Source organism: Natator depressus, chromosome 5 (genome assembly GCF_965152275.1).
Source record: "Natator depressus isolate rNatDep1 chromosome 5, rNatDep2.hap1, whole genome shotgun sequence".
In the NCBI taxonomy this organism is placed as follows: Eukaryota; Metazoa; Chordata; order Testudines; family Cheloniidae; genus Natator; species Natator depressus.
The window spans coordinates 122,869,722-122,888,382 of record NC_134238.1 but is presented as its reverse complement, the minus strand read 5'-3'; the positions used below and the strand labels follow the sequence as shown (position 1 = coordinate 122,888,382).

General features: G+C 51.5%; 1 protein-coding gene across 1 annotated transcript in view; it reads right to left on the bottom strand.

Moving 5' to 3' along the window:
• Positions 1-11,993, bottom strand: part of IGFBPL1 (insulin like growth factor binding protein like 1) — a 30,316-nt gene extending 18,323 nt beyond the window's left edge. The window contains exon 1 of the mRNA XM_074952140.1: positions 11,594-11,993. Within this exon, the coding sequence (XP_074808241.1) occupies positions 11,594-11,993 (400 nt within the window). The remainder of the gene's footprint in view (positions 1-11,593) is intronic.
• Between the last annotated feature and the right edge of the window lie 6,668 nt (positions 11,994-18,661).

Genomic DNA, 18,661 nt, shown 5'->3' with positions numbered 1-18,661 from the left:
AAAAGAAGCATCACTGAACTGGGGGACTGGTCCTATCTTGCAGGTTTTCCAGACAGTACAGACTCCTGTAAGCTTGTAGTGAGAAAAACTCCTTTTTTGCTTTTAAACCTATTAGCCTTGGTAAAGTTTAGGAATTAGCTTGTGTGTTTATCCTTTTATTTCTTTTGTAACCAATCCTGATTTATATGCACATATACTTGTAATCACTTAAAACCTATCTTTCTCTAGTTAATACACTTGTTTTATTGTTTTATGTAAACCAGGGTGTTTTGGTTGAAGTGTTTGGGAATCTCTGCTTAGGGCAACAGGGCTGATGCACAATCATTACCCAGTGTTGGAATGATGAACCATCTATGAGCTTATACTGTCCAGTGGGCTACTGAGCAGTACAAGACATGCATTTCTGGGGGGAGGCAAGGCTGGGACTGAGGGATATGTGGGTGTCACCCTGTATCTATTCATAGATGGCTGGGCATAGCATTCATGTACTGAGCTGGGAGTGACTTTACATGCTAGTGGCTGTGAGTGAGAAGAGCCTGGAGGGGTTGCTGTTCACCAGTAAAGCAGAGTAAAAGGCATCTCAGGCTGGAGAGCTAAGGGGACACAGCAGTTCAATGTCACATTCCCAATTTAATGCAAACGGAAATATCAGATTTTACACACAGTTAGCTACAACTACTCTGCATAAAAATAGAACCATGAGCCGTTCCTGGGGTATTTATGAGCAGTGCTCTGCTTTAACGCCAGAGCGAAAAGAAGCTCTGTTACACACGTCTTCTGTGGGACCTGTTAGCCGTGAAAAGCCCAAACCAATCAAAATTCACACCAACCAACTCAAAATCAGGTTAAAACTCCATCCTTAACATACCCTGTGTGCCTCGCAGGACAGGTGGAAATTAAGGTCACCTCTCTTCTCAGACCACAGCCATATCTGTGCGCAATGGAGAAACGAAGGATTGCAGGCCAGTGAGTTAAATCAATTCTTTTGAGCTTTGTAGAGTGGATGTCGTTCCCAAACATGAGCTAGCATGCCAGAGCTTAGCCTGGAGTCATTTCACGGGAACTGACACACTCTAAAACTAGGATGTTATAAGGGAAACACTGCACAACCTCAGCTGAAGATGTTCTATGTGATGTATAGTCACAAGTGAGCTGTGAATATCAGTACTGGATTCCACAGTACACTTTTCGCCCGTTCCTTTGAGTCTCCTTAATAAAAGGGCTAGGTTATAAAGAATTATACCCAAAGAAATGTAAGTCCTATAACAATGCACTACATTACTGAGTGGCAAAGGCCCTCTTGATTTCTGCCATCTCCCAGCAGATCAAACCTGTGTCAGGAACAAATCTGCCCCAAAGGCTATTTTTACATCTAGCTACTGACAAAAGTTTACTCCCAATTGTGACCATGGCATTGGTTCCAGCTAGCAGTGTGTCCCAGGGCAGGCGGAAAACGCTGACTATTTTGGGTAGCAGTGTCTCTTTAAGGATATACATGCAATGCCAAAAGTGGCTATGAATAATGTTATTAAAGCATTGTTGAGCTCCCCGTACTAAGCAGGGATTATTCTAACCGCTCCTGGGTGAACGTGAGCCCATGCTCACATCCACAACAATCGCTTGCTTAATTTCCATGCTATGAATGCTGAGATTTTGGGGGGTGGTGTGGGGGAGGGCATTTCTCAAGCTCCCCGGGCGCACTGTTCTCTCCGCTTTACGTGACACATTCAAGAAGCTTTACATGCAGATGCCGAGGTATGAAAGAATTTCTGAAGATTTTCATAGGCTGAATTACCACGGAGCACTTAGCATAACAAAGCGCTCTTGTCTAGTAAACCCAGCAGCCAACACACTGATCTAATAAAGACTTTAGAATAAGAGTTTAAAGAAACACGCACAAATAGCTGAGAAATCATAAATCCTGAACGACCTTAATGCAGCAGCAGAGTAATGCGGTGTGACAGCTGTAACGTTTCAAACACTAGCATCTAATCCACTTCCAACCTTTAAAAAAACATGAGACAGTCAGGAAGTCCTGATCTGCAAAAGCACAGGGCACCTGTGGCTCCTACTGACTTCTCTGGGGCTGGCCTGTTCACTCCTCATTTAGGGCCAGGTTTACTAACCCAAAGACCAATATTCCACACCTCGAAGTCAGGCTCTAAGGGCCAAACCCTCAACAGTATTTGGGCACCTAATTCCCATTGAAATCAATGGGCATCTCAATACCTTGGAAGATCTGGGCATACGTTTCCATATTTAAGATCCTGAATACATGGCCTGATTTCATAGTTTAAAGCCAGAGGGGACCATTATGACCATCTAGCCTGACCTCCTGCTTAGCCCAGGCCAGAGAACCTCACCTAGTGATTCCTGGTTCAAGGCCATAGCTGGTGCCGGAGCCAGAGTCTCTTTTAGAAAGTCGCCCACACTCGATTTATTGTCAGAGGCAATGAGCCACCACAGCTCCCAATGGTGCCAAAAGGATCCAATCACCCCCTTCCAGAGGGAAATTCCTGCTGGAAACACTGAGGTTCACTCCAGGGGTTACCCCCATTCTCCACCCTGGAGGAGGAGTTTCAGACCTCGCCCGTGGGGAGGAGCACGGGGGCTGGGGCTCGGAATCCTCACCAGGGCGAGGCTCCGTGGGAAACCATTCTGTGCTGCCATGTACCCTGGAACCGTGGTGTGGGGAGCAGTATGTGCTAACAGGGCTTTTCCCTCCAGCTGTCATTGGCTCCCCATTCCCTGCTTGGGCCCTGCCCTTCCCCTCCCATTGCCCAGCGGGGTACAGGGCATGGAGGGGTACTGACACTGCCTTTAAGAGTATTAAGTCCAGCATGAATTTCCTAATGGAAATCTCCCAGGTGAGGGGGAAGGGCCATGCCACAAACCACCAGCAAATTCTTAGAGCATTTCAGAGCCCAGGGCCCTGGATTAACCTCCGCTGCACCAGGTCAGCCTCTCCACATCTAGGTGACACACATCAGTGGGGGCAGAGGGATCAGGAATAGCAGCCAAGCAACAAAAACTATCTTTGGATAGCACTGCCTGTGGCTGCTTCCTTTCCACGTGCTCGCTCGGTCCTAGCACTGAGCCAAGTACTTTAAAGCAGCCTCCAGTTGCTTTGATTTGCAGAGTCCTCTTGTTCGGAGCTAGGCATGGCGTGCTGGGAGACCACGCCCATGTTCACCTGGATTCTGCAAACACACCCGCTTGGCCAAGGCTCATGCCCCCTTTGTGCACAGCAGCTCAGTCAGGGTGACGTGTGAGCAGGAGCACCCCAGGATTTCACTGTCACTTGCTACCATTTGGGTGAATGTCACGGACGCTGCCTGGTTTTGTACAGCTGCATTCCATGCTCTGCTTCCTAATGGCATGAGGGTCCCCGGGGCATCCCTGGTCCAAGCTCATGACACTAGATAAAGCCAAAATGCTCCCTGTTCCCTTTCAATCTGAACTCTCCAATCCCCAGTGCGGAGAGCTGGGCTATACAACTTCAATATCTGCATTCACGTCAGATTTTGGCATGGAATTACCTACTCTGATAATTTTATTTTTAAGGGAAAAGTGCAAATGGAGTTTGATAATTTCCAGCTACTAAGCATCTGGCTTGGCCCCTCTCGTACCCAAGGCTTAGAGGCTATAACTTGCCAAGTCACACACTTTCAAAGCCCACTTTGTGAAGCCCCGCAAGGAGCCCTGCTCCCCAGCTTACCCACACAGGACACACAGAGCTTTCCGTCCGAAGGGCTTGAGTGAAAAACCGAATGGAGCTGTTTCTCTCTCGTGGAGATGCATGGCTGATCCCACCCTACCTGGATGTGATCCTTAGAGCCAAGGAGACTAAACACCAAAGGTGATGCTTAGATCTCTAAACCACCCCTGCCTGGCCATTCCTAACCTAAACTGTATGCTGCTCTGGTTACCTGCTCTTTCCCCAGGAGATGCCTCTACCCACCCACACCTACCTCCCATAGTATGTTAGTTGATGTACCCTGTGTGTCTCCCATGCCCCCTCCAAGCTCTGTGTGAGGCTGCAGACCTAGGCTAGAGAGCGGAGTGTTTGGTCTCCTGTATGCAGTGATGCTGAGACAGGAGTGGTCTGGGTCCAGAGGGACTTCGTCCTTCCATGCTCCTCCTTGATGCCCAGAGATTCCCCCCCCCCCCCCCCGAGAGATGACTGATTCTTGGAGGCGGGGTGCCTTGGTGGGCTGGGGGGGAAGAAGAGCACTGGAGCATCATGACAAGGAAAATGGATTCACTTGGGGTGTGGGGTGGGTAATAGTGAGGGCAGAAGGAATTTTTCCTGTGCAACCTTTCACAAATGACCCATCTCCAGAGCTCAGAGTGGGGGTGTCCCTCTGGGACTGCTAACTAATCTTTGCTTGTTCATCCTTTGTGATATCCAGCCAGGGGTGAAAGTAATTTACATTTCTTACTGGTACGGTCCAATCGCCAGCAACCCACCTCTCCTACGCACTTCATGGAGCCCTCCCATTGCATGACTTAGATATAGAAAGTAAAGTTGCGACTAGTACTCCTACCAGTACTGTCTGTAATAACACTTTAATATTGGAATAAGCCTGGAAAAGTGAAAATTCATGGTTCACATTTTTCTCCGTGTTCTCCCTCCTCCTCCAATCCGGCTGCGGATACAGCTAGGCTCCGCGCTCCCTCCACCCCACCCCACCCCGCACTCAGCAGGGGCTGCAGTGACTCCCCACTAGCTTGCAGCAGGAGGAGGAGAGGGAGAGAAACAACAAACAAACGTGACAGTGAGTTTTCCCTTTCCAAGCTTTTATTAGCTCTGAGTTTAAGCTGTTTGTTGTGCAGCCAAACGAGGTGAAAGTAAGCCGGCACTGAATGCTCCACTTTCTTGCCGGTACGCTGCTGCACCGGTTTTTACCGGTACGCTGTCCCGGCCCGTACCGGCTTACTTTCACCTCTGTATCCAGCTGAATTGCCATGTCACAAAAACCGAGACACCAACTTTCCACTCTCTGCCTCTGTTACCCATCTTGTAACTGGGGGCAAATAACTGTACAGTAACTCCACACTTAAAGTCATCCCGGTTAACCCTTGTTTCGTTGCTGATCAAGTAGGGAACATGCTTGTTTAAAATTGCGCAATGCTCCCTTACAACGTTGTTTGGCAGCCGCCTGCTTTGTTCACTGCTTGCAGGAAGAGCAGTCCGTTGCAGCGAGCTGGTGGGGGCTTGGAACCAGGGTGGGCCGGCAGCCCCCCATCAGCTGCCCGCTCCCCTAAGTTCCCTGTGCGGCAGCTGCCCAGCAGGCTACCAAGTGCCGGCAGTTCAGCTGTCCCTCCCGGCACGGCCATCTGCTGCTCCTGCCCTCTGCCTTGGAGCTGCTCCCAGGAGCCTCCTGCTTGCTGTGCGGGGGCGAGGTGCTAATGGGTGTCCCCCTGCCCCCGCTCCTGTCCCCTGCTTACCCCATCTCCATAGAGCAGGGGGGACGGACGACAGGACAGGGCTCAGGACGGAGGGAACTTGCTGGCCGCAGCTGCTCTCTCAACTTCCTGATATATTTAACAAGACAGAGTACTCAGAGTGGGGTCAGCGCACTAAAGGGGCAATGCGAATCTCTCTCTCTCTCACACAGGGTATATGTCTCTGTCTGCCATGCTGTCTCCCCTCCCTCCATTCGTGCTGCCTTGTAGAACGTCAGGCTCCATTAACAACGAGTTAACCTTTGAGGGCTCAACCGAGTGCTAGGTCATCATTTAGCAGTAAGGCATTCCCTGGGAAATATCCCACCCTCTGACTCCACCACCTCAACCAAGCTTCACAATCATCATTGCTGTGTACAGTATTAAATTGTTTGTTTAAAACTTATATTGTGTGTGTGTGTATATATATATATAATATAGTTTTTTGTCTGGTGAAAAAATTTTCCCTGGAAGCTAACACCCCCATTTACATTAATTCTTATGGGGAAATTGGATTTGCTTAACATGGTTTCGCTTAAAGTCACATTTTTCAGGAACATAACTACAACGTGAAGCAAGGAGTTACTGTATCTGAGGGAAGGAGGCCGAAATAAGGACTGTACAATGCTGTTGAAGTCCAAGGGATTAAAGTCAGTCAGTAGTTGAGGTAAGACTAGAACTCAGGACCTAATGATTGGTTTTGTTTACAGCTTGCTAGTTCTTTGCTTTCTTCCCTTTTGTAGTCTTAAATGGCTGAAGTGGATGCTTGTACTTGTTTCTTTAGATTCCTCAGTATTTAGTGGCATTTCAGATTTTACAGATTTTCTTCTAATACGTGTCATCCTTAAAATGCTCATCTGTGCTGACAAGGACAAGCCCGGGGCCTCATTAACACCCTTAGCCGTAAGGCCAGCTCAAATTCTCACACAAAATTGACATGCAAATAACTCATGCTGTAGTCGCAACTGACAGCACCTTCCCATATAACAAACAAGAAAGCTGAAACGCTCTGATCAAGTTCTAATGCTCCATAAGGTTAGAAGCACAAGCTATACTGACTCTGACCCGCAAACCCTGGTGGAGGAATACAGCCTGCTCAAAGCATTTCAGCTTTCGTGGGGAAAACACGGGCAGGGTCCATTTCTGTGTTTCCACTGAACAAATGTGCAATCCCCTCCCCACTTTATATTACTCAAAAATAGCCAGAGGGATTTTTCTCAAATACTTCTAAAAGGCACAAGTAAAATACTCACTTTCGGGCACAGACCTACCATGAAAAACATCTGCCCCAAAGTTGACTATTTTGTAAAAGTTTAAGTAACAAAGTTTTAATGGAATCTGATTTGCAACCTTAGCTACGGCGAGTGTGACCTGTACTTGTTATTGCATATTACAGTACTAAAACAGATCACGAGGAAAGAATATTGTAGAGACAAAGCCAAGCTCACTGGGATCTACTGGTACAAGACTAATTTATGAATATCAAATTGTGCTCACATTGGCACTGGATTTAGCAGAGCTTTTGCCTAATCTCTCACTGGCTGAGTCAGCGAGAGGATTAAAGGGAGTATGAAAAGCGCTGCAAGAGATGAAAGGAGATCAGGCATTTATTCTTGAAATATTCAGAGCACTGTAAAGAACACTCTGGGTGACAGTGGCTCAAAGGCTTCTTTTAGGACTGTTCCATCTGCCGGGCGATTCCTCACTGTAAGAGTGCAGCTTCCTCCGAAGGATTGTACAAGAACCTGGGCTTGTCTCTGGAAAAGGGTCTAAAGCCCTTGAATCAATGTGATTGTTCCCAACTAAAGTGCTGATGACAAGGCAGGGAGCAGAGCTAAGGAAGCACCGTTTGTGTACGCCCAGGGGTCCAAACCTTCAATAACCCAGTGTTCCCCGCTACAATTCAGGATGTTTAAAAGCCAGAGCGGGAAGTGTATTTTAAACAGATCTCCATGGGCACCATTCTGTCTCAGAAATGTTCCAGCTACACAATGAGAATCAAAACCACATTTAATTTAGGAGCCCTTTCCCTCTATGGGCTTCAGGGATGCTCATTAAAAATAAACAAACTCAAAGGGATGGTTTGATTACAAATAGGAAAGGAAGCAGCTGGTACCCAGGCTTACCCAGTCTGCATACAACCCATCCCCCAGGAGGAACTGTTAAATATTATCCCTCTGATTACAGCTGAATAAATTAGTGCCCTAGGGTCATACTATAACGAGGTACTCACTTATAGAGAAATGCCCCCTCCTAGTTGCATTTTCATCATTATGGAAACGAAAGGAGGAAGATGCAAGAAAATGTTGCTCGACGCTGACAGCCACCGTTCAGTAATGAGGTGGTTGTGACACAAATCTGCCAGTGGAAGGAAGTGCAAAGGCTGACAGTCCTTCGGTCACACTCTTGTGGACAGGGAGACTGGCATAGCATAAGGGATGCTCAGAATTGCTTGGCTTTTGTCCTGCACATAGGGGCTGAAACGAAGGGTGCTGCTGTGGTTTCCATCATAGGTAGGTTTTACAGTTTGGCGCAGTGGCTCTCAGCAGCCGTACTACACCCGTCGTTTCTGTAATCAGATCCGCAGACAGACTCTGGCGCCCATGCGGTGACCTTGCTTAAGATTTGCTCCTAAACTACAAGAACATTAAGGCCCCGATCCTGCAGTTGGCTCCTTGCAGGCAGGCCGGCCCCTTCAACTCCATACGGGCCACACACAACCTCACAGGGCCTTAATGTTATTATATGGATAGGAGCAAATCCCGCATCTTGCCCCATCCTAGAATCATAGATTATAGAATCATAGATTATCAGGGTTGGAAGGGACCTCAAGAGGTCTTCTAGTCCAACCCCCTGCTCAAAGCAGGACCAATCCCCCAATTTTTGCCCCAGATCCCTAAATGGCCCCCTCAAGGATTGAACTCACTACCCTGGGTTTAGCAGGTCAATGCTCAAACCACTGAGCTATCCCTCCCCCCCACTGAGCTATCCTCTGTCCGTCTGCAGGGCAGAAGGCTCAATATGCAGGAGGATGACATGTAGGGAGCCTGCAAAGGGAGTTCTGCAGCTCCTGGGTGCAGAATCCAAAGGACTCCATCCCCAGCAATGGGCAGGGGTGTTTTGGGGGGCAGAATGGGGCACGCCCAGTGAATCTGCAACTACACAATATAGGGGAATTGCACTTGTCTCTGAGGTTAGTACACCACTGAGACTGCAGGAGCAGGTGGGGAGCAGTTTTGCTGGGATTGTGAGGGGGACAGCAGAGTGCATTTCTGGCAGAGGTCCCCTGTGCTTTTGGCTTTGTGCAAGGTTTAGGATTTGACTCACTGGGGTGTATTTAGTTTTCTTGGAGAGGAAGGGAGAATTATCCTAGGCATTACTTTCATGGAAAGTTTTACATTTTGAGTATATACAGATTTAACTGTACATTAAGAATCTGCTAAGAAAAGACTCCCCTGTGTCAAGTTTTAAGGACTGAAATCTCCTGGCCAATCTAAACTCCTTTTCGAAATACCGAATGTGATTAAAGTGTCATAAGATTAGTAACTCACCTCAGTTCATTTACATCAAATTTTCCTGTTACTCAAGTGCAAAAAAAAAGTCTCTAAACCTGGTAAACTTCTATTGTTTTTTCTTAAAACACTAAAGGAACTTTGAAGTGGCCAAAATGGTTCTGTTTTCTTTTAAATCCATGGCAATTATTTTGTTCTTAGCATGCCAAATTCCAGTTCCAAGTCAACTTTTATTACCAAGTTTTCAACTCTGAAAATGCAGATTAATTACTGAAACATTAACAGAGTTAACTGTCCAAACAAGCTGATTATATGAAGGCAGAGAGCCATTTAAAAAAAAATATTAAAAGCGAGCATGTCTAATCTGGAATTCCATTCTCCAATGCGCTAGGTAATGTCTCTCCAGTTCTCATCACTTAAAGGCTCAAAAACCAACCTTTGCCTTTCAGAGGCATTAGCTGTATTATGAGTTTATTTGAAGAATAAGTTACAGTCAAGGAACAGAATAATCCTACATGTGCATTTGGAGAAAAGGATTTTGAGAGATGTGCTTATTATACCCCTCCAGTGAACCATTTCAAAAAGAAACCCAGAAAATTACTTTTTAGGAATGCTGCTTGCAAGACAGACCAGAGAATTAGCGCTTGAGGTACAGAACTTCAAAATTCTGGATGATGACATTGACACAGAATGAACCAGCACCTAACCTTAACTCATTCATTGCCAGACCATATAACTGATATTTCAAGATTATATACTCTCAGCTGGCCTTTTCAGTATTATTTTCTCACTCTGGCCCCGATTCAGAAAAGCACTTAAGCGCATGCTTAGCTTTGAGTACGTGAGTCCCATTTTATGTGCTTAAAGTTAAGCCCGTGGTGAAGTGCTTTGCTGGATCAGGCCGTGAGTGCTCAGCGCCCTGCAGGATCTAACCCAGAACACTGAATTGACAAGTAGCATTATTACTTTTTGGTAAATGTCTCTGGCCAGTTCAGAAGTGCAGTGCTGCCTTTCTCTCCGTTAATGGCTGTGGGAGGGCAGGGGGGTTGAAAACACAGAGTGAATGGGCTCCGTTCACCAGTGCAGAATTCCTGCTCTAGGCTCCCCATGTTGGAAACGCCTTCCAGAGCAGAGGCTGCCCCAGGATATGCCATCTCTAACTCTCACTCCACTGCGGGGGACCCAGAGCGGGCTGACTAGCAGGGGCTCTGGCCTGGGAGGGGCAGCAGGATCCCAATGCTTCACAGAGCCAGCAGTTGGAGCTTTATGCTGGGATTTAAAGCTGCCCCCCTCTGGCAGGGCCTCAGAGGCCCTTGGACGCAGGGGAAAACACAATGCACCCCCTGCAGCCACAGGGTGAATCAACCCCCCCACCATCAGTTCATAAGGCTGTATCCATAACCACTTCTCCCACCATGAGCCCCGTGGAGTATTGTCACAGCACTCCCTGGCCCATCCAGCCTCAACCCACCCACCTCAGTCTCCCCTCAGACCTCCTCTAGCTATTACTCCCTGGGGAGGAAGGCTTCTTCTGCTCCCCCGTGGGTATCTTGAGGAGAGGAGTGTAGCCCCCATGATGACCCACCAAACCCATCCACAGCCTGCCGCACTTGTCCTGCTCCCCCCAGCATGCTGCAGGGCCAATCCCTGCCACCCCCCCGAGCTAAACTACAATTAAAACAACTCCTACAAGAGACACTGGAACCTGCAACCGCCACAGCCTCAAACAAATCCACAGCAGTCTGGCCCTCACACACAGCTCACGCTGGGGGCCAGAAGTGCATGTAACGGGGACAAGGAGTGAGCAGGCCAGCTACTGTAATGCTGGCACCATGCGGTGTTGCTGTAGGGCATCACAATGGTGACAGTCAATTCTTAAGAACACATTAGTACCTGTGAGGCATCCTGCCCAGCTCACCTTGCCGAGAGACGGCACAAACATGGCCAGATTCTCCCCCCAGACTCCACCTGGCCTCCTGTGCAAGGCTGGGCTCGCACACGCGCCTGCGCTCACCACAACACTTCGACCCCTCGCGCAGGGGCTGAGAAGTGCATCTGCAAAACTCACTTGTCCGAACGGGTTTTTGCGGGTGCAAATTTGCACACGCATCTTAGCCTTGTTCAAATGCACGTGGGCAGTTGTTTGTACCTCCAGCGCACACACACAAGTGGCGGCTGGGGACTGAAATGGCACCTCAAAGGCCAGCCCGGTTTAAACCTACACTAAATAATACGGAAACAATTCAAACATTAAACCAACAGCCACGGGAAGCGAACCTCCCTTTGCCAAGTGCCTTGAGATCGGTGCTGAAAGGGTTACTGCTCTCATTACAAACACAAAGGGAGCCGGGTCCTGCACAAGGACTGAAAGACACCCCCGAGCCCGAGGGTTTCCAGGCAGTGTCCAGGAGGGGAGCAGGGCACAACCGCCCGGACAGCCGGCGCATTGGATCCCAACCCCGGGGCAAGGGCTCAGGCCGCCCGCTGCACCTGAGCGCAGGAGCCCCGCGGGTCCGTCCGCCCCGCCCAGCGGATCCAGCCCCCCCGGGATCCCCGGGCTGGAGAGAGCGGGCGCCCCGCAGGACCCAGCCGAGCCCCGGCCGCCCGCCAGCCCGCGCCCGGCCCCGTCTCACCCAGCCGGCACTCGCCGTCGTGCGCCTTGCGGAGGCGCCGGGGCAGGGCGCAGGCGCTGGGGTAGGAGCGCCCGTCCGAGCCGCACACCGCCCCGTCCTCCTTGCACACGCAGCGGCCGGTGCCCTCGGGCGCCCCCGCGCCCCGCGCCTGGCTCACGCACACCAGCCCCGGGCCGCAGCGGGGCCCCCGCGGGCCGCCGGCGCCCCGCCCGCCGCAGCGCTCGCCCTCGGCGCCCAGGCAGCGCGGGCAGCAGCCGCACTCGTCCCGCGCCGCCAGCTCGGGCGCCGGGCAGCGCGCCGGGGGGCAGCGCTCGGGCCGGCAGGGCCCGCACCCGCCGCCCGCGCCCCGCCGCGCCGCCAGCGCCAGCAGCAGCAGCAGCAGCCAGCCGGGCCGGGCCATGGTGCGGGGCAGGGAGCGCTCGGCAGCCGCTGGACAGCGCAGCCAGGCAGTGCCGGGCGCGGCCCCTTCCCGGCTCAGAGCCCCTGCTCCCCCCGCCCGGGCTGGGACAGCCCCCGCCCCCTGTTACCCCCCAGCCCAGCCCCCTGCTCCCCCCACCCCGGCTGGGACAGCCCCCGCCCCCTGCTCCCCCCCAGCCCAGCCCCCTGCTCCCCCCGCCCGGGCTGGGACAGCCCCCGCCCCCTGTTACCCCCCAGCCCAGCCCCCTGCTCCCCCCGCCTGGGCTGGGACAGCCCCCGCCCCCTGCTCCCCCCACCCCGTCTGGGACAGCCCCCATCCCCTGCCATCCTACAGCCCAGCCCCCTGCTCCCCCCACCCCGTCTGGGACAGCCCCCATGCCCTGCCATCCTACAGCCCAGCCCCCTGCTCCCCCCACCCCAGCTGGGACAGCCCCCACCCCCTGCCATCCTACAGCCCAGCCCCCTGCTCCCCCCGCCCGGGCTGGGACAGCCCCTGCCACCTCCCAACCCAGCTCCCTGCTCCCCCCACAGCCCAGCCCTTGGCTCCCCCTGCCCTGGCTGGGACAGCCCCTGCCAGCCCACAACCCAGCCCCCTGCTCCCCCCACCCCGTCTGGGACAGCCCCCACCCCCTACCATCCTACAGCCCAGCCCCCTGCTCCCCTACCCCGTCTGGGACAGCCCCTGCCCCCTGCCACCCCCCAACCCAGCCCCCTGCTCCCCCCACAGCCCAGCCCCCGGCTCCCCCTGCCCTGGCTGGGACAGCCCCTGCCACCCCACAGCCCAGCCCCCTGCTCCCCCTGCCCCCCTACGGCCGAGCCCCCTGCTCCCCCCACCCCGCTGAGACAGCCCCCGCCCACTGCCCACCCTACAATCCAGCCCCCTGCTTCGCCCACCCGGGCTGGAACAGCCCCCCGCCCCTCATCTGGGACAGCTCAGCTTCCCGCTCCCCCCTCCCCGGCTGGGACATCCCAGTCCCCTGCCCACCATACAGCCCAGCCCCCTGTTCTCCCCACCCCGGTTGTGACATCCCAGCCCCCCGAGACTGCCCCCTGCCCTTCTCTGTTACAGCCCAGCCCCCCCCCGCCCAAGGTCCCCGCTTCCCCCAACCCAGGCAGGGACAGCCCAGCCCCTTGTTCCTCACCCCCCCAACCTGGGTAGAGACAGCCCCCTCCCCCCCCCCCCCGACCCGAGCCCACTCTCCCAACGCTGGGCTGGGACAGCCCAGCCCCCCCCTCCCCACACACACATCCTGGTCCCCTGGTCCCCTGGCCCCCTTCCTCAGCCCAGCCCCTGCCCCCCCCCCCGATCCCAGCAGGGACAGCCTGCCCCCTGTGTTTCTGTGTGTTCCCTGTCTTCCTGTTCTCGTTGGCCCTTCTGGAGCACTTTACAGGCCTGGCTGTGGTTGAACAGCTGGGGACCGACGTACAGGGTACGTAGAATCATAGGACTGGAAGGGACCTCGAGAGGTCACCTTGTCCAGTGCCCGGCACTCAAGTATTATCTAGGCCACCCCTGACAGATGTTTGTCCAACCTGCTCTTAAAAATCCCCAATGATGGAGATTCCACAACCTCCCTCAGCAATTTATTCCACCGCCCTGACAGGAAGTTTTTCCTAATGTCCAACCTAAACCGCCCTTGCTGCAATTTAAGCCCCTTGCTTCTTGTCCTGTCCTCAGAGGTTAAGAACATGAGTTTGCTTGTTCCACGTACCACTCGCGGCTTGGGCCACGGAGTCCATACGCAGTCCACGGGCCGCAGCACAGTGGCACCTGCAGCTGCAGGCACGTTACACACGGTGTGAGCGATAGGCAGGGCGGGCGCCAAGTCATCAGCACTGGGCCCTGCTCTCAGCAGTGCTGGCTGCCCCACTGCCCACGCAGCTTCAGCCTGGCAGCCCCCTCTGCCAGGACGGGGGCAGGCAGCACAGGGCCTACATGCAGTGAATGGCATTGCGGCCTGGTGCACAGCAGGAGGGGTCAGTCCCTCTCAGCTTTGGCCCAGCAGCCCTGCTGTCCTGATGGGGTAGCCGCAGGATCCAACCTGACCGGGCAAGGGGGTGGGCAATCAGGCTGCTGCCGTGGGGCTGGCTCCTGCACCAGGGCTCCTCCCCAGCAGGCCTGCCTAGCCTCACCCACTTCCAGCAACCTGTCTCCCTTCTGCTCTGCCACACCGGGACTCGCTCAGCAACAGCTAGAAGTACAGGGAGCTGCAGCAAGCTGGCAGGGAGCCCTGGGGTGTACCGTGAGAATGACTCCTGGGGGAGCCCCTGCTGCAGGACACGGCAGCGTGTGGGGCTGGAGCCTAGTGTTCATGACAAACTAGCTGCTTCTGCTGTGCTCACTCCTCCTCCCTCAGCCTGCCGTCTGCCCCAGGAACGGCGCCTCATGCTGGGGTGGCTCCTTGGCTCTCTGACACCTCCTCCTCCACCTTGGCCAAAACGTCCTGCATCATTTCAGTGCTGATTCTCTCTCTTCCGCCACGCTGGGTGACAGTCCACTCCCCCGCCGGCTCCTGTCTCTGCCCAGCAGAGGGGGATGGGCCTGCTGTGGTCCTTGTCGGACCAGAAGGAAGAAGGATTCCTCCCCTTTTCCAGGGGTTGTCTCTCTTCAAGGTCACAGGATGATACTTGTTATGATTTGGTTTTATTTTATTCCGACTTTATTCACTGGCCTCTTCAGAAGCCCCGGCAAACCAAGACGCATTATTTTAATTTGGGTATGTCAGTTTTATCATACTTCCTCAATCTCATTTCCCCAGGGCCGGCTCTAGGCTTTTTGCCGCCCCAAGGTCTGAGAGCGCAACTGCCCAAGCCAAAAAAAATACAATATAAGGGGGTGGCTGGAATGCCACCCCTGGGATTGTGCCGCCCCAAGCACATGCTTGCTTTACTGGTGCCTAGAGTCGGTCCTGCATTTCCCCCCCAGGGGCCGTTCCTATGAGGGGCCCTGTTACTAACTTTGGCTTTACAGTCCTTTCATAGAAGCCTAGAATATCAGGGTTGGAAGGGACCTCAGGAGGTCATCTAATCCAACCCCCTGCTCAAAGCAGGACCAATCCCCAACTAAACCATCCCAGCCAGGGCTTTGTCAAGCCTGACCTTAAAAACCTCAAAGGAAGGAGATTCCACCACCTCCCTAGGCATTCCAGTGTTTCATCATCCTCCTAGTGAAAAGTTTTTCCTAATATCCAACCTAAACCTCCCCCACTGCAACTTGAGACCATTACTCCTTGTTCTGTCATCTGCTACCACTGAGAACAGTCTAGATCCATCCTCTTTGGAACCCTCTTTCAGGTAGTTGAAAGCAGCTATGAACTCCCCCCTCATTCTTCTCTTCCGGAGACTAAACAATCCCAGTTCCCTCAGCCTCTCCTCATAACTCATGTGTTCCAGTCCCCTAATAATTTTTGTTGCCCTTTGCTGGACGTTTTCCAATTTTTCCACATCCTTCTTGTAGTGTGGGGCCCAAAACTGGACACAGTACTCCAGATGAGGCCTCACCAATGTCGAATAGAGGGGAACGATCACGTCCCTCAATCTGCTGGCAATGCCCCTACTTATACACCCCAAAATGCCATTGGCCTTCTTGGCTACAAGGGCACACTGTTGACTCATATCCAGCTTCTTGTCCACTGTAACCCCTAGGTCCTTTTCTGCAGAACTGCTGCTGAGCCATTTGGTCCCTAGTCTGTAGCGGTGCATGGGATTCTTCCGTCTTAAGTGCAGGACTCTGCACTTGTCCTTGTTGAACCTCATCAGATTTCTTTTGGTCCAATCCTCTAATTTGTCTAGGTCCCTCTGTATCCTATCCCTACCCTCCAGCATATCTACCTCTCCTCCCAGTTTAGTGTCTTTCAGGCAGGACAAGCTCTGGAAGCATTGTTATCCGCGGGGCACCTGAGTGGGAATGGGAACTTCTGTTTCAGGCTAGCGGAGGCGAGCCATCCACCTGTGCTCAGGAGATTTTTCGGTGTCTGGTGACTGACCAGCACATCTCTGTATGCAGGGGGTCGTGCTAGAGAGGCAGACATAACCAGTATGCCCTGCCCTGGAATTTAACTGACCCTCTAGAGTTCCTATCCTAGGAGAAGTTCACGTGCATCACCAGCCAGAAATTCGAGACAAAAGTCAATAAGATGCAGATGCAGGATGGAGACACATTCTTTACTACCACCCTGCATTTCTGCACAGCCCGGTCTGGCAGCCTTGGACTGAACACATCCACTGCTACCATTTGAACTGATACTTCAGCTGAGCCAGGAAAACAGTCTGGCGTGGCCAGCTGTACTTGCAGAAAAAAGACTGTGTTATAAGACAAATACCCCATGTAACACTACGCCCCATGTTCTTCAGAGAGATATGGTTACGATATAATTATGGCATAAGTAAAATGTGTTTTATGCAAGATGGGTCATGTGAGATGTCATTGGAAAGGTCTTGATTTACTGAATATGTTTATCTGATTTGTATGCATGTATCATTTTTCTATCTGAAGTTAGGAATATTGTCTATGCATCCCTCACAAATGTGTTTACACCTGGGGAACACCCACTAGACAGAATGCAATCAGTCTGGATGGCCGTTTGGAAAGGGCCATTAGAGAAAAACAATAGGTCTTTGAAGATGCTAATTTTTCACCTTCCTGAGAAGCCTTCCTGGAGACGCTGCAAACAGCCTCTGAGTTGTGGCTGCAGGGACATGTGACCAGGTCACCTGGTTCTGGACTCCATGACAATACTAGTATTTTTTCCACTGACCGGGGGTGGGGATCAAACTGGGAGACAAAGGATTCCCGCTATATGCAAAAACTATTTAAGGCAGGAGAGTGACATCATTGTGGTTCATTCTTCACTCCCTGCCCAAGAAAGACACTGCTTTAACACCTGGGAACAAAGAGACAGCACTAGGGAAGAAGGACTGAGCCCAGGCTGGAGGATGTCTGGCCTGTGAAAGGAATAACTGGAGTTTTAAGCTGCAAGCAAGTGCAGCTTGCCTTCAAAAAGCTCTGCAATGTGCCTAAATCAACATGTAGGGTGAGAATCTGCTATTTATAACCAGTTTCTTTAGAATATTATGCTTAGATTGCGTGTTTGTTTTATTTGCTGGGTAATCTGCTTTGATCTGTGTGCTATCCCTTATAATCACTTAAAATCTATCTTTTGTAGTTAATAAACTTGTTTGTGTTTTGTCTAAATCCAGTGTGTGTGGAAATCATAACTTGGGACAAGAAAGCTGTGCGTATTCCTCTCCATATTGAGGGAGGAGGCAAATTTTATGGGCTTACACTGTACAGATCTCTATGCAGCGCAAGATGGTAAAATTTTGGGGTTTATCCTTTGGGGGGGTGCACATGAGTCCTGGGCAATTCCTTAGCTGAGCCTTCCTATGCAGAGCTGATTTCAGTGTCTATGGGTTTCTGCAGGTGCTCTGGGGGCTCTGGGCTCCCTGCATGGGCTCTGGGCTCCAGCCCTGCTTGGGGGCGCCCACGGAGCTGCGGGTTGGGACTTTAGCTCCTGACCGCCAGTGCCTCCCTTTCCACCCAGAAGTATGTGATTAACGCGTTAAAAAAATTAACGTGTTAATTTTTTTCTCTTAATCACAGGCGTTAGCTGCAATTAATTGACAGCCCTATTCCATACCATTCTTGATTTTATAGACCTCTATCATATCCCTTATCTCTTATCCTATGACTGCTTACTTTGCTTAAGAGCCTTTGAAGGACTTTGTCAAAGGCTTTCTGAAAGTCTAAGTATACTGTATCACCCTTGTCCACATTTGTTGACCCCTTGAGAGAATTCTAATGGAAATCATGCCTCACTGATCTATTTACAAAAGCTGTGTTGACTGTTCCTAACAAATTGTTTTCATCCATGTGTCTGATAATTCTGTTCTTTACTATCATTTCCACCAGTTTGCCCAGTACTGAAGTCAGGCTTACCGGCCTGTAATTGCCACGATCTCCTCTGGAGTCTTTTAAAAAAATTTTCATCACATTAGCTATCCTCCAGTCATCTGGTACAGAGGCTGATTTAAATGATAGGTTACCTACCACAGTTAGTAGTTCTGTAATTTCACATTTGAGCTCCTTCAGAACTCTTGGGTGAATACCATCTGATCTTGGTGACTTATTACTGTTTAATTTATCTATTTGTTCCAAAACCTCCTCTATTGACACCTCAATCTGGGACAGTTCCTCCGATTTGTCACATAAAAAGAACGGCTCACGGACCATTGTGATCATCTAGTCTGACCTCCTGTATAATGGATCCTATGGAACTACCCCCAAAAATTTCTACAGTGTATCATTTAGAAAGCCATCCAATCTTGATTAAAAAATTGTCAGTGATGGAGAATCCACCATGACCCTGGGCAAGTTGTTCTAGTGGTTTATTACTCTCATCATTAAAGATTTACATCTCATTTCTGGTATCAATTTGTCTAGCTTCACCTTCTAGCCATTGTATCACATTACACCTTTCTCTGCTAAACTGAAGAGCCCTGTAACTGCACATCCTTACCTACCATGCCCTATCAGGCCTGGACATTTTGCAGGGGGCTTCCCTTCTCACACCCCCTGTGGTGGCCACTTTCTCAGCCACAGTGACCACCCCCAGCTGGTCTCTTCCCCAGACTCACTCACTAGGTGTTCTG